The 14,610-nt window shown below is 40.1% G+C and overlaps 1 protein-coding gene across 1 annotated transcript in view; it reads left to right on the top strand.

The window, feature by feature from the left end:
* Positions 1-14,610, top strand: part of CSMD1 (CUB and Sushi multiple domains 1) — a 1,960,312-nt gene that overhangs the window by 1,574,456 nt on the left and 371,246 nt on the right. Inside the window, exons 25-26 of the mRNA XM_074947791.1 lie at positions 4,662-4,788; positions 12,741-12,943. Of these exons, the coding sequence (XP_074803892.1) occupies positions 4,662-4,788; positions 12,741-12,943 (330 nt within the window). The remainder of the gene's footprint in view (positions 1-4,661; positions 4,789-12,740; positions 12,944-14,610) is intronic.

The raw sequence follows: 14,610 nt of genomic DNA, 5'->3' as shown, positions 1-14,610 counted from the left end.
TTTCCTAAATAGTTAAAATTAACTGGAATCTTGTGCATAGGCTGTATGGGTTGTAATTAAGCTAAATTATTAATTATTGTATCTCATTTTTATGAGGCCTCAGATAATTCTTAAGTGGGGCTGTGGTGATGGAAGTGACTCAACCAATCGCCACCCATCCTCTACAGTTAATGTCTCTGTAACAATCCCTGTAACTCAGTGCCATAAGGTAGACTGGACTTGTGTCAAAAGTGTTCATTGGTAGATTATTTGGTCCAGCTGTCACTGGTCTTTCATGATTTTGTGGATTCATGCTAGGATGAACATCAGTGCTTGAGGGACTCTCCTTGACACCAATGCACAATGAGTCAGCACTGCTCAGAGAACTGAAGTTAGAAGCACAAAGAAAGCCCTTAAATCACAGACACTGGTATTCCGTGACTTGGCGATCCCTATCCCTCTTACACATAGTGCCAGTTTCATTAACATAGCCCTCTAAATCCATCAGCCAGTTGCATCTTAAGGGATACATTCACCAGTATTGTTCAGCTGCTTTGTGGTGCTCTGTTAATTCAAAGCTACTCAAAATATGGTTTATCTGGCTGACGTACTCTGGCTGCTTTTTGCATTGCTTTACTATGCTGATGAATCTGCCCTTAAAAAAATAATAAAGTTGATACTACATATTTTTAAATCAGGAGGAATATTATATAATAGCATTTTCATTGGTTTCTTCTTTAGTGGGGTGTATGAATTTTCCCATTATTACAAAAAACTAAGGAAATTCCCTGACAAAAAGAACCACATTAAGATGAACATAACTTGAAAGTATATATCAGTAACTTAAAAACATTGAAAACCACAAACATTGGAAGGCTGTTGTAGTTGTCCCAAAACCAAGCAATATAAACCCAGGAAATTCAGAGTTAGATTGCCCTTAAGAAATAGTATTAAGGTGCCCAAACAATGTTAACACTGTCCTTTTGATATGCCATGAGGGGAGACAAGTGAAGAAAAAAATGTAATATATCTTAAAAAAAAAAAAAACAGGTCAATCTAATCTGGACTACAAATGCTACAATGCCTTAATCATAATTGCATGGTTATTGCATTATGTCACTTCAGGGCAGAGCCAAGCATATTTGGGTGCTTCAGCTGTGAATTTCTTACCACAATACAATAAGATTTCTTGAGTTCAACCTTAAACCATGAGTTTCCTGGGTCTGTAATGTTTGGTTTGGGATAATTTCAATATCCTTTTTTTTTATCCTTAATGTTTTGATATATGCACTCAACCTTAATCTCGTTTTAGCAGAGGGATGCTTGTTTTTTTTTGTTTGTTTTGGGTTTTTTTTTTTGTCTGGGACTATATGACTGACTTTGAATCCTTAAACTTTGTACTTCCCCTGAAAAGACAGAAAGCTTTGCTTGTGCAAGAACTGCAGGATCACTAACTCATTTAGTTTCCAAGGCCCAACCCCTCAAAAGTATTTAGGCATCTAACTCCCATTGTTTTCAATGGGAGTTAGGCACCTAAATACCTTTGAGGATTTGGGCCTTTGTGCTTGTTTGCATCTTTTTTGTTGAAAGAGAATATATTTGGAAGGTATTTGACTCTTAAGGCTATGTCTACACTACACACCACTGGCAACAGCATGTAGTGTATGTGGAAAATACATTGCATCCACGCTGTGGTGTGTTGCTACGTGAGTCAGTTGCAACTGAGCCATTAGCGATTATCTTCGAAAAGTCATGGAAAATGGGAGAGATTCCAGAGGCTGGAATAGGGCAAAAATGGTGCCATTCTATAAAGAGGGGAATAACAGCAATCAAGAGAATTACAGACCAGTCAGCTTTACTTCGGTATCTGGAAAGATAATGTAGCAAATAATTAAGCAATCAATTTGAAAACACCTAGAACATAAGGTGGTGATAAGTAAGAGTCAACATGTATTTGTCAGGAACAAGTCTTATCAAACCAACCTAATAGCTTTCTTTGGCAGGGTAACAAGCCTTGTGGCTAGGGGGAAGTGCTAGATGTGGTATATCTGGACTTTAGTAAGGCTTTTGATACTGTCTCGCATGACCTTCTCATAAACTAGAGAAATGCAAGATAGATGGAGCTACTATAAGGTGGGTGCAAAACTGATTGGAAAACCATTCCCAGAGAGTAGTTACCAGTAGTTCACAGTCAAGCTGGAAGGGCTTATTGAGTGGGGTCCTGCAGGGATCAATTCTGGTCTGGTTCTATTCAATCAGTGATTTAGATAATGACATAGAGCAGGGGTGGGCAAACTTTTTGACCCAAGGGCCACATCTGGGTGGGGAAATTGCATGCAGGGCCATGAATGTATGGCTGGGGCAAGGGGTTGGGGTGCAGGAGGGAGTGCGGAGTGTGGGAGGGGGTGCAGTGTGGAGGAAGGGACTCAGGGCAAGGGGTTGGGGCAGAGGAAGGGTGCAAAGTATAAGGGGGGCTCATGGAAAGGGGTTGGGGTGCAGGAGGGGGTCATAGTGCATGAGGGGGCTCAGGGCAGTGGTGCAGAGTGCAGAAGGGGGCTCAGGGCAGTGGGTTGGGGTGCAGGAGGGGTGCAGGGAGTGGCGGGAGCACAGGGCAAGGTGTTGGGATGCAGGAGGGTGTGGGTTGCAGCAGTGGGTGCAGGGAAAGGGGTTGGGGTGCAGGAGGGAGTGCAGGGTGTGGCAGGGGGCTCAGGGTAGGGAGTTGAAGTGCAGGAGGTGGCTCAGGGCAGGGGGTTGGAGCGCAGGGTGTGGCAGGGGGCTCAGGGCAGGGAGTTGGGGTGCGGGGTGCAAGAGGGGTGCGGGGTGCAGGCTCCAATCTGGCGCCACTTACCTGGAGTGGCTCCAGGGTGGCAGCGGTGCACAGTGGGGCCAGGGCAGGCTCCCTGCCTGCCTGCACTGGCCCCAGCCCCGCACCGCTTCGGGAAGCAACCGGCACCACGACCCTGTGGCCCCTATGGGAGGGGAGGCAGAGGGCTCCACGCACTGCTCTTGCCGGTGGGTACCTCCCCCGAAACTCCCATTGGCCACGGTTCCTGGCCAATGGGAGCTGTGGGGGGAGGTACCAACAGGCAAGACCAGCAAATGTAGCTCTCTGCCCCCCCTCCCCTAGGGGCCACAGGATCCAGCCCTTGGGCCGTAGTTTGCCCACCCCTGACATAGAGAGTACGCTTATAAAGTTTGCTGATGATACTAAGCAGGTTGGGGTTGCACATGCTTTGGAGCACAGGATTAAAATTCAAAATGATCCGGACAAACTAGAAAAATGGTATGAAGTAGGATGAAATTCAGTACGGACAAATGCAAAATACTCCACTTAGGAAAGAACAATCAGTCACACACACAGAAAATGAGAAAGGACTGCCTAGGAAGGAATACTTCAGAAAGGAGTCTGGGGGTCATAGTGAATCACAAGCTAAATATTAGTTAACAGTATAACATTGTTGCAAAAAAAGCAAACATCCTTCTGGGATTTATTAGCGGAAGTGTTGTAAGCAAGACATGAGAAGTAATTCTTGGTCTTTACCACGCACTGATTAGGCCTCAGATGGAGTATTGTGTCCAGTTCTGGGTGCCACATTTCAGGAAAGATGTGGACAGATTGTAGAAAGTCCAGAGAAGGGTAACAAAAATTATTAAAGATCTAGAAAACATGACCTATGAGGGAAGTTTGAAAAAACTGGGTTTGTTTATTGTAGAGAAGAGAAGACTGAGGAGGGACATGATAATGGTTGTCATGTACATAAAAGGTTGTTACAATGAGGAGAAAGAAAAATTGTTCCGCTGAGAGTAGGACAAGAAGTAATGGAGTTAAATTGCAGCAAGGGCGGTTTAGGTTGGACATTAGGAAAAAATTCCTGTCAGGGTGGTTAATCACTGGAATAAGTTGCCAAGGGAGGTTGTTGAATCTCCATCATTGGAGATTTTTAGAGCGGGTTAGACAAAGACCTGTCAGGGATGGTCTAGATAATACTTAGTCCTGCCATGAGTGCAGGGGACTGGACGAGGTGACCTCTCATCGTCTCTTCTGATCCTGTGATTCTACGATTCAGTGGAAGGCTCTGGAAGAGAGAGGGAAGGCAGTGAGGAAAGGCTTCCCCGTCCCCCCCACCAGAGCCTTTCCTTGCTGCTGCAGTCTTTTCCTGAGGTAGGGAAGGGTTTGGCACTAGGGAACTGCCCAAGCTTTCCCCCCCTGCCTCTCGCAACTCAGGGGGTCTTTTCCTGTGGAGGGGAAAGGAACCAGCAGCAGTGAGGCAGCTGGATGTTACACTGCTAAAAATAGCAGTGTAGATGGTGATCCAATGCTTTGTCAAGTTGAAAGTGTGTAGAGCATATACTCACACACGTACCCACGCTTTTCAGGTATGTCTTTACTCTACTTGCGTAAGCCATGCTTACCATCTATACTGCTATCTATAACCCTGCTGGGGGCATATGCCAGTAGGTACTCTACATGCTACTGAAAGAAGGGCACAGTGTAGACATACCCTTATTCTTTATATTATAGAGGCTAATGGTTTCCTGCATGATGTCAGAGGGCTTTTCTTTTATTGTTGTAGGACATGGAAATCAATATATTTTTGTCTAATTAAAAATAGAGGAAAACATCTAAGTGCTAAATATTATGGCCTTGTTTTTAAGAAGTATAATGATTATTTATTTTGCAGCTGAGTGTGGTGGTCGAATTCATGCTGCTACTTCTGGTCGCATATTATCACCAGGTTACCCAGCACCATATGACAACAATCTTCATTGCACTTGGATTATAGAGGCAGATCCAGGGAAGACAATTAGGTAATGCTTAATTTCAATTCTTAATGTCAGTTGTTAATGTCTATATTTTGTAAATGAAACTCTATCGCAACTAACTACTACACAATACATTATTTTACATTCTGTATATATAGTCCAGTACCTTTTATTATTAATATACTAGATACCACAGAACAGTTAGAAAAGACATATTATGTTATGTGCATGTTCAATATATTTTAGCTTCATTTAAGTGATAAATACTTGGAAAACCAGGTTTTAAATTCAGTCTTTGTGGATGGCCAAATTAAATTTTCTATTGAGTTAGGCCGGGATATTATTACAGATATTTGTATTGCAGTAGCAGCTAAGCATCCCTTTCAGAGATCAGCTTCCCATTTGGGACTATACTAATATGTTAAAAAGACAATCCATGCCTCAAAGAGTTCCCAGTTGAGATTATACTCTCAAATCTGCATGTTAACCTCAGTCCACTCTGTAAGTCGAATGTCCATGGGAGGTTTGCCCAAAGAGTAGAGGTAGAATATAGCAGTTATGAATTAACTGAACTTTAAAAAGATGATCTTTTTCTAGGCGCTTAGCTGCCATTGAAAATCTCCTCCTTAATTGTCGCAATGTATTTAATACCCTATAGTCACATTCAACGTTACTCTTCAATATGAAAACCTGTGTGATATGGAATACTCAATCAAAATCTATTTTGTTTTGTTTGGCTGAACCTAGCATAGAATGCCTAGTACCCTGCCTAGAGTGCTTGGACACCAGAGTCTATGGAATTTTGGGTCTAACTTGATGTGTGCCTGGTGACAGATTCTCACCTGGAATTAATTGTCATAGGCCCTTTGCCTTCAGTGAGGATATGGCAATTAACACCAGCTGGAGAAGTCTGTTGTGCTTTTATTTTGCAATCCTGACCCATTAGCATTACAAATGTACATGGCACTTTACAGAACAAGGATAACACTCCTGTCCTGGCCACCAAGAGCCTAAATAAAAATAAGACAAGATAGCATTGCAGGAAAAAGAGACTCTGAGGGTTACTAATGATGACAGGAAGGACTTTCTGAAGAGGTGGGAATTTGAAGGAGAGTGGGCATGTGTAATGGATAAGGAACAGGGAGACTGCTCCATGTGTAGGATGTAGGCACAAAATATAGATCAGGAGAAGAATGTAGGGAATGGGAAAAGGCATGAGAGAAATAAGAAAAGAGCAGTGATCATAGAATCATATAAAGGTATGTCTGAAAGGGACTGCAAGAGGACCTCTCATCCATCCCCCTGTGCTATGGCAGGATTAACAATACCTAGCCCATCCCTGGCAGATGTAGGAGGCAGAGGCAAAATGAGAAGCTTTAATTTTATGCAGTAATACATTGGAAGCCAATGGAGGGATTCAAGAAGTGGACATCTGGGAACTTCTCAAGTACAGAAAGGACTGGAAGGCTTTTATTCCTCCTTCACTTTCCTATCCCATCAGGGAGGAGGCAGTACTCAGCTTGTGGCATCTAATAAATGCTGCTCACAGGCATGGCTATTCATTCAGAGGTAGGAGTGCTGATCTTTAGAGGTTCTAAGTGCAGGTTTCCTGCAGTTATCAGGGAATGGGTAAAATAGAACACAAAATTTCACAAATATTGGCCATATTTAGATGGCAGATTTTAGCTTGTACTCATGTTTTTTGAGAAATTTAATATTCAGACAGATAACAGCTGGTGAGCAAAAAGTATTCAAGCGCATTACAAATGAAAGTCACATTGTCCTTTACAAATATTCTTATTAATGATCTTTTTATGATTGTAATGATCTTTTGTGATTTTAACATATTTACTGATGGACAATGAAATACCAGTGTTGTACACCAATGAATGAAGGGGTCAGAGACATAACACACCTACCAGATATGCAGTAATTGGACTTGTGTAGAATATTAGCGATCTCTTATTTTTGAGAAAATGGTTAATGTATTAGTCTATTTTTGAACAGGTCAGAAGCCTTTTACCTCTTAAATTAAAATAATTAATCTATGAATAAGCTTTAAACTAGGGAAAGACAAGTCTATTAATTGAAATGCACATTTTTCTTGCAATTTCTTCTTCTTCTTCTTCTTCTTCTTCTTCTTCTTCTTCTTCTTCTTCTTCTTCTCAGAAATAAAAGATAAATGTATTCCCATATGACTAAACGAAGTGATGAATTCACTCCATTGCAGGTGAATTCAGTGCTTCATTTACATTTTAATAAGAATTACAAATTTGAAATTAATAAAGAATGAAATGAGGAAATCAAAAAACACAACAATTTTACCTAGAAAACATATTTAATATTTATATATTATCATTCTTCAGAGTGAATATTTTTTAAAAAATGAAATTACAGTAAATGCAATGCTGTGCTTCTGATGTGATGCTCCTGAATAGTAACATAGAGTTCTGTAAAGTTTTTTTTACATCTAATATTTTAACTTTGGTAAAATGTAGACTACATAATTCCATTGTGATGCTAAAAGCATTTATTTAGCTTTTTGGTACAGAATCAATGACCTAATTTACCAAGAGATCATGGTTACAGCATCAGTATATAAGGTTCTGGTATTTCCAAATCTCCATTGTCAGACTCTAACCGCCAAATTCAGAAATCTTTCTGAGGTGACTTTATTTCTCTCTCTCCCTGTATTTTTAAATAGCCATAATACTCTCACTGATCTGCTGGATATTAATGTTCTTGTACTCCAGCCCTAAGATATATGAATAGTACTGTTTTCAAGGTAACAAAGGTTGAGGGGCCATGCCCAGAGAAATTAGCTTTTATTTTCATTTTCTTTGTTTACTGAATTCCTCACTTTAGACAGTTCCTTGATCTGTAATCAAATGAGTGCATTGTGCTGAATTACCAAATGGAATAGTGACAAGGAATTTATTTAAGTGGATAGTTTAGCATGTAACATGTTGTACATGCAAGTCAAGAGACATAATTTAAATTCAGATAAGAGGAGGCTCCGTTCTAATAGTTTTAGTGCTACTTAATCCAAAAGAATAAAACCTCCAAAATGAGGTAGTTGCTATTTATTGAATGTTGTTAAACATGCCATGGATGCTCTTTATGTTGGGAGAGCACTGATATCTTAGAAAACATCTCAGTTTGCAGATCAGGGGCCTGATGCCATCATAACTATTCATTTCAATGGCATTGTACCAGCAAAATACTGATATAACATAGAATGGACCCAGAAATATAGTAATTCACATGCTTTATTGTAGTGTGAAAGAAGGGAGAAATGAACCCGGACTCCCACATCCCTAGTGAGTACTGTACTCTAAGCACCGGGCTAATGGTTATAAAGGAGGGCCCTGCTCATCCTCACCCCCTGCTCTGTTTCTTGAACAAAATGGCTTGTGTGATTAACTCCAGGAGAAGATTTACAGCTGAAAATCTCAGGCCGATATAGACATCAATTTAGGTGTGAAATGTAGGTGGCAAATTAGGTGGCAAATTGCCTGAAAGTGTTGGGGTTCTGAGGGAGTCCTCCTCCTTTCCCCCTCTTGGCCATCTTCTGTGAGTTTAGGTGTGCTCTGAGTACACCTACCAGGTTGGATCCCAAAGGAAAGAAAGGAAGTCCAGTGCCTACTCTGAAGATCCTGCTGAGGCTTAGCCATGAGTTATAGGTGCCTGGGCAACTAGACTGAGGTGGCTGTGAATATGCTCACTGATAGAAACGTAAGCACATAGGAGACTTTAATGGTGGAAACTCATGTGCCTAGAGAGTCTAGGTGCCTACAGGCTTAGGTGATAGCTAATCGGGGGTGTTGAGGATCTTATTGGTACCTAAATATTGTACTTAAGCACCTATAGTGGCAGATGGTGCCTAAATCTTCTGTGTAGTTAGCCCTTTCTCTCTAACTTATAGCAAAATGCACTATTCTCTCTGACAATCTGGTTCAAAAAGTCTTTTGTCATTAGACCTTCCTGGGTTTTATACAATTTCTTGCTGAAGTGGGGGACTGGAACCCCTCTATAAGCTTCCTCCAGTCATGTGCTTTTGCTCAGGTACAGGAGCTTTTGCTGCTTCAAATAGCTCTGACAGATTCCGAAGGGATCTGTCTTTATATATACATACACACACACACTCTGTCTCTGTCTGTCTGTCTGTCTCTCTCTCTCTCTCTCTCACACACACATATGTTGGCAACGCTCAGAAAGCTTGTCATATCAATAAAGTGTCACTGAATTGAGAAAAGAAAAACAGAAAACAACCTGAAGGTTCAGTTCATGTAACTTAGCTTCCATATATCTCAGAGTTTTGTTTTTGTTTTTCTTTCTTAACTGGTATCTATCTGTTTTGAGGTCCAGTGCCTTGCATTTAAGATAATGCTGCACGTAGTTGCCTTTTGGTAGAGGGACTTCAGTTTCCCCTGTGACTGAGATCTGCCCATTCCCATTAGAAAAAGTACAAGACAATAAGAGGGTTAGCTGTCAGAGAGAATATGGGTAGCCAGTCTTAGAAAACAAAGAACAAATAAATGAATATGGCAAGCTTACCAGTTAGAAGTAATTATGTCCCTTTTGAAAGTCCAGTTGTCCTAGCGCACTTTCTAACATCACTCTGCCATGCTGCAATTGAAAACTTGTTTTAAACTAACCTCCTCTGTAGTAGAAACCTAACTTTCATGAATATCTTCTATTTAATTTCCCAGAAGTGATATTTGAATAGTAATGTATGACCACTTTATAGCAAAGGGGGCCTCTTTTTTTAAACAGAATAGCTTCATAAATTAAGTGCACTGTATATGGTGTAAAGAAATTGCATCACTTGCATGTTTAAATATCAACTCTAATAAACACAAAGGTTATGCAAATCTGAAGTTATATTTAAATAGTTCATGATAATTTTGTGTTAAATTGAAAATAAATAATAAAGGTAATGATGCAACACCGTTTAACAAGCATCATTAAAGGCTATGATTTGCATATCTTCAATTGTGCATTGTTTCCATTTTACCTATAATTGCTTTTGACTGGCTAACCATCTTATAGATATGTACTTAAAAAAAACAAATAAACAGAACCTCTATTCAAGAATTGAATCCTTGATTTGAGCAATATTGTGCATGATAGAAGGAAATTACTGGAAAGAAAGTTAAACATACAGTAAAAACAAAAATAGAAACAGAAAATATTTTAAAGGAGTGTTTGTGGGGGAAAAAAACAGCTAAAATCATTTTGGGTGGAGTAGCATAGTTTCTGCAAACCATTATGCATATTCTTAACTATACTTGTATTCATAAAGTTAAGCACTTGGCACTAATGTGAGCACAGCTGAAATACTGTGTCCAATTCTGGTGTCCAAAATTTGAGAAGGATACTTATATATTGGACAGAGAAGAGCCATAAGAATGACTAAAGGTTTAGAAAACATGCCTTATACTGACAGACTCAGCGCACAATCTCTTTAGTTTAACAACAACAACAACAACAACATTAAGGGGTGTCTTGATTACAGTGTAATAGTACCTATGTAGGGAACAAATATTTAACAATGGGCTCTTCTATCTGACAGAGAAAGATATAGCCTGCTCCAGTGGCCCGAAGTTGAAGCTAGACAAATTCAAACTGGAAATAAAGCATACATTTTTTAACAATGAGGGTAATTACCCATTGAAACAATGTAAGGGTCATTTAAGGGTGGATTCTCTATTACTGGCAATTGCTCTAGGAACTACTGTGGGGAAGTTCTAAGGCCTAAGCAGGAGGTCAGACTAGATAATTTCAATAGTCCCTGCTGGCCTTGGAATCTATGAATCTGTGAAAAAACAAGTGCATAATTCTTTCATGGATTGAAACCCAATATCATGCTGATGAAATATGTATTATAAGATTTCCTAAAAATAGCACTTCCTCTTTAAAAGGGAGAAAAAAAATTAAAAGCCTTTAATAGCCTCTTTGCAAATCTCCAATTGTGTACAATTAGAAGGAATTTAACAAGAAAAACTATTATTTGTTTTGGCCAAGCACAAGTCATTGGACTTAATACAAGGCTAACTGTGTGAAATTTAATGATCTGTGATGTATAGGAGGTCAGATTATATGAAGTAATGATTTCTTCTGGCCTTAAACTCTGAATCTAAGGATAATATTAAAAAAAAGACATGATGTAGGAATGTAGAAAAGGAGCATTTTTCAGGGAGTTCATTGTTTTGTGAAACTATCCCTAGAGAAAGCAGTGCAAAATTTCAATAAGTGGCATAAAGTTGTTTTTCTTTAGTTGGCTTATAAAGTGCAAACATTCAAATATTTTCAGGGGACAGATGCAGAAATTAATAAAGATTTTGAATATCTGCTTCTTTTTTGAGAAGCAAAAGCAAAAAATAAAAATCTCTGGGAGGGAGAAAAAAAGAGAGAGGGAGAGAGATAGACTGGCACTGTGCTCTAAAGTTTAACTAGTTTGGGATCTCACAGACTTTAGGGCCAGAAGGGACCAGCATGATCATCTAGTCTGACCTCCTGCACATTGCAGGCTACCGCACCTTACCCACCCTCTCCTGTAGCAGGCCCATCATCTCTGGCTGAGTTACTGACATCTTCCACATGTGATGTAATGACATCAAGTTACAAAGAATCCACCATTTATCTCCTCCAGAGCAGCAAGTGACCCATGCTCCATGCTGCAGAGGAAGACTGCCCCAGAACTCCACAAAGCCAGGACACTAAGCACACTAATGTGTGGGGCACTGTGCAGAGGACAGTCCCTAACCTCAGCAGCCCAAGGGAGCAGAGCGTCACGCTGTGCCTGGCTGCATTAACTGCCAGGAAGTTGTGCCAACAGCCTAGCACTAAAGTGCAGCAGGAGGGGGTGCCCCAGAAATCTCTTAGTGCCAATGGGCAAGGGGCACAGAGGGGGTGCCTGGATCTCTTGAACTAGTAGAGTAAACCATTTTCAGAGTGGTGGAATTAACTTTGAGAATGTCCTGCCTACCATCCCCAAGACATTCAAGCCTAGATCCTGTTAGTTTGAGTGGTCAGGCCATTTTCCTCAACTGTTGTTCCATCCCAAGAACAGAAAAGCCTCTTAGGGCCTCATTCAAAGCCAATTGAAATCAACAGAACAACTCCCATTAACTTCAGTATGCTTATGCATGCAGGACTTGTAACTTTTTATAGATTATTATTATTCTTAATCTGAATATATCAAAGATTGCTAGACATTCTACAAACAGGTATGAAACCAAAATCATACCTGAGGCTTACACACAAAATAGATTAAATTTAATACCTTGAATTGTACCAAGAAGTGAACAGAAAGCAAGTGAAGTGATCCAGTGAGTGACTTGTTTACCTCCCACCCCAATTAAGCCATCTGAAAAAAGGGGGTGGGAAGTAGAGGGGGAACAGGACTTCACAAAAAAACAGATGTTGCATCTGAGCTGAGCTTCTCCTGGAAGGAAATTGCAAGCATTTTATAGGATAGGTTTTGAACCTCTTGCCCTCATTGGTGAGCTGCTAAAATCTGTGCACATGAGTAAATCCTTGCCAGCGTGAGCATAATCTATCTTAATGAAAATAAAATAAAAATAAAATGATTATAAATTAAACACTTTTAAGATATCTGTATCCATTCTAATACGTTTAAGAAATATTCAAATAAATATTAGGCAGGCTCAGCTTTTGGTCTGTTTTTACATTACTGTGTAAAATATTTCCTCATATATATATATTGCAGATAGGGTTTTCCCACCTGGGAATCCAAATACAGTATCGATCAGGTGTCTTGTGATAGATATGTTACCACCTAGTATTTGCTGCAGTTGGCATAATTTAATATAACACCTAACTAATTCAGCTAGTATTCTTAGTTTTATTTGCATGTGCAGTAGAAATGTTGGTTCATGGAGTTCTGATCTCTTAAAAACCTGATAAAGGTAGGCTACATAGACTTAATGCCTATGTTTTAATGTACAATGTATGTTACTCTTCCTTTGCAGTCTGCATTTTATTGTTTTTGACACTGAGGTCGCCCATGACATCCTGAAGGTGTGGGATGGTCCTGTTGAAAGCAGTATTCTTCTGAAAGAATGGAGTGGTTCAGCCCTTCCTGAGGATATCCATAGCACCTTCAACTCACTGACGTTACAGTTTGACAGTGACTTCTTCATCAGCAAGTCAGGCTTTTCCATCCAATTCTCAAGTATGTGAATCCTCTATTATCTCAAATACAATTAGATGTGATCATTCTTGTGTATACAAATACACATCTTTTTTCTTCTAGTAGGCTTGTTAGTCTTTCCCAAAGAGAATCTTTTTTTTTTTAATTTACACAAAATACACTCATGGGTCACGGTAAGGTCTTAGGATCTATAGGCTAAGTTACTTTTGTCTTTATTTTAAATCTCTCACTATTATTTTCCAAGACAGCCTCAAATATTGGACTTATTTTATCTAATAACTAATTTTGTTTCTGAAAAAATGAATTGGCACTCACATACACTTTTTTGTTTCAGATGTTTTTTATTTACATGTATTTTAAGCTAAATGTATTTCATTTTAACAGTGAAAATGTAAAAGAAACCTACACAAAAATATTTTAAAATGTTTGATTTTAAACCATTTGGCATGAATAATTTTGGAATTATATCTTCAGCTCTGAAGTAACTGCAACTTTAGATACAAGAGTGAAGATCTCAGTATTAGAACATTGAATGAGTAGAGTTTTCCTGTGATATCACGTAACTCTCATAAATGCCAATGATTCAGGTACATCAAAGAGGGGGAAATGTACTATATTTATTGAGTCCAACCATTACGTATATACACATTATGGACACAGTTTATTTAAGGTCATGTCTACATGGGACACTCAGGAAAATTAAGCTTAATTAACTGAAGGTGTAAATTTAAACTGCATTAGGTAAAGTATGTAATGTCCCTGTATAGACACTCTCGATCAGAAGTACAGTGGCCTGAGTTCCCCTTATCTTAACTTTACATCAGTTAAGCTAAAGTGAACAGGGATTAAATGCATTTTAACTAATGCACTTTAAATACACACCTTCAGTTAATTTGGTTTAATTTTCCGCATTGTCTCATGTAGGCATGCCCTAAGGCAGCATTTCTCAAATATGGCCACTGTGGCCGCATGCAGTCAGCAGGGGCTTTTCTTGCGGCCACAGCTTCCTGGGTGGTGATCGGGGAGAGGCAAAGCAGTGGCCCCTATGCCAGGGTCGCCAGCAGGGGTTGGTCCCTGCCTCCTTCTGGAACCACAAACAATGTAGGAGAAGGTGACCAGTATGAGTTCCCCACCTTCCTGGGGTGGATGGGGCTTGGGCTTTGGGCTTCAGCCCAGGGGTGGTGGGCAGCAGGCTCTGGCCATGTGGCAGCAGGCTCTGTCCCCCAGCCACAGGGCTTTGGACTCCTGCCCCAGGCTCCCACGATGTCCCTGGCCCCTGTTGCCTCCTCCATCCCCCAGCCATGCAACAGGACCCCAGGCTCCAGCCCCGGACTCACCCCCCATCACCCTGACCCCAGCTGCCTCCTCAACCCCCCAATCTAGGCCCCCATCGCCTCTGGCCCTCCTGCCTCCTTACCCACCTTCCCATCCAGGGTTTAATTTGTCCCCCAGCTTGACAGGGATGAGTAAATCTTCTGTAAAAAATGATATTAACAAATATACAAATATCACTTTTCACAGTAGCAGACTTACTAGCTAGCAAGTCTGAAAAAAAAATCAACCAACAAAAGTAAAACATGCAGAGCACCTTATTTGTGTTTCTATTCTGTTTAGGTCCAGTAAAGAATAGGGACGTCTGTACATTATTTTTATCATTGAGGCTGCAAAAAATCCTACATTAATAAATT

This window comes from Natator depressus, chromosome 3 (genome assembly GCF_965152275.1).
Source record: "Natator depressus isolate rNatDep1 chromosome 3, rNatDep2.hap1, whole genome shotgun sequence".
In the NCBI taxonomy this organism is placed as follows: Eukaryota; Metazoa; Chordata; order Testudines; family Cheloniidae; genus Natator; species Natator depressus.
Note: the sequence above shows the minus strand (reverse complement) of the source record. Positions and strands in the feature narration are given on the sequence as shown.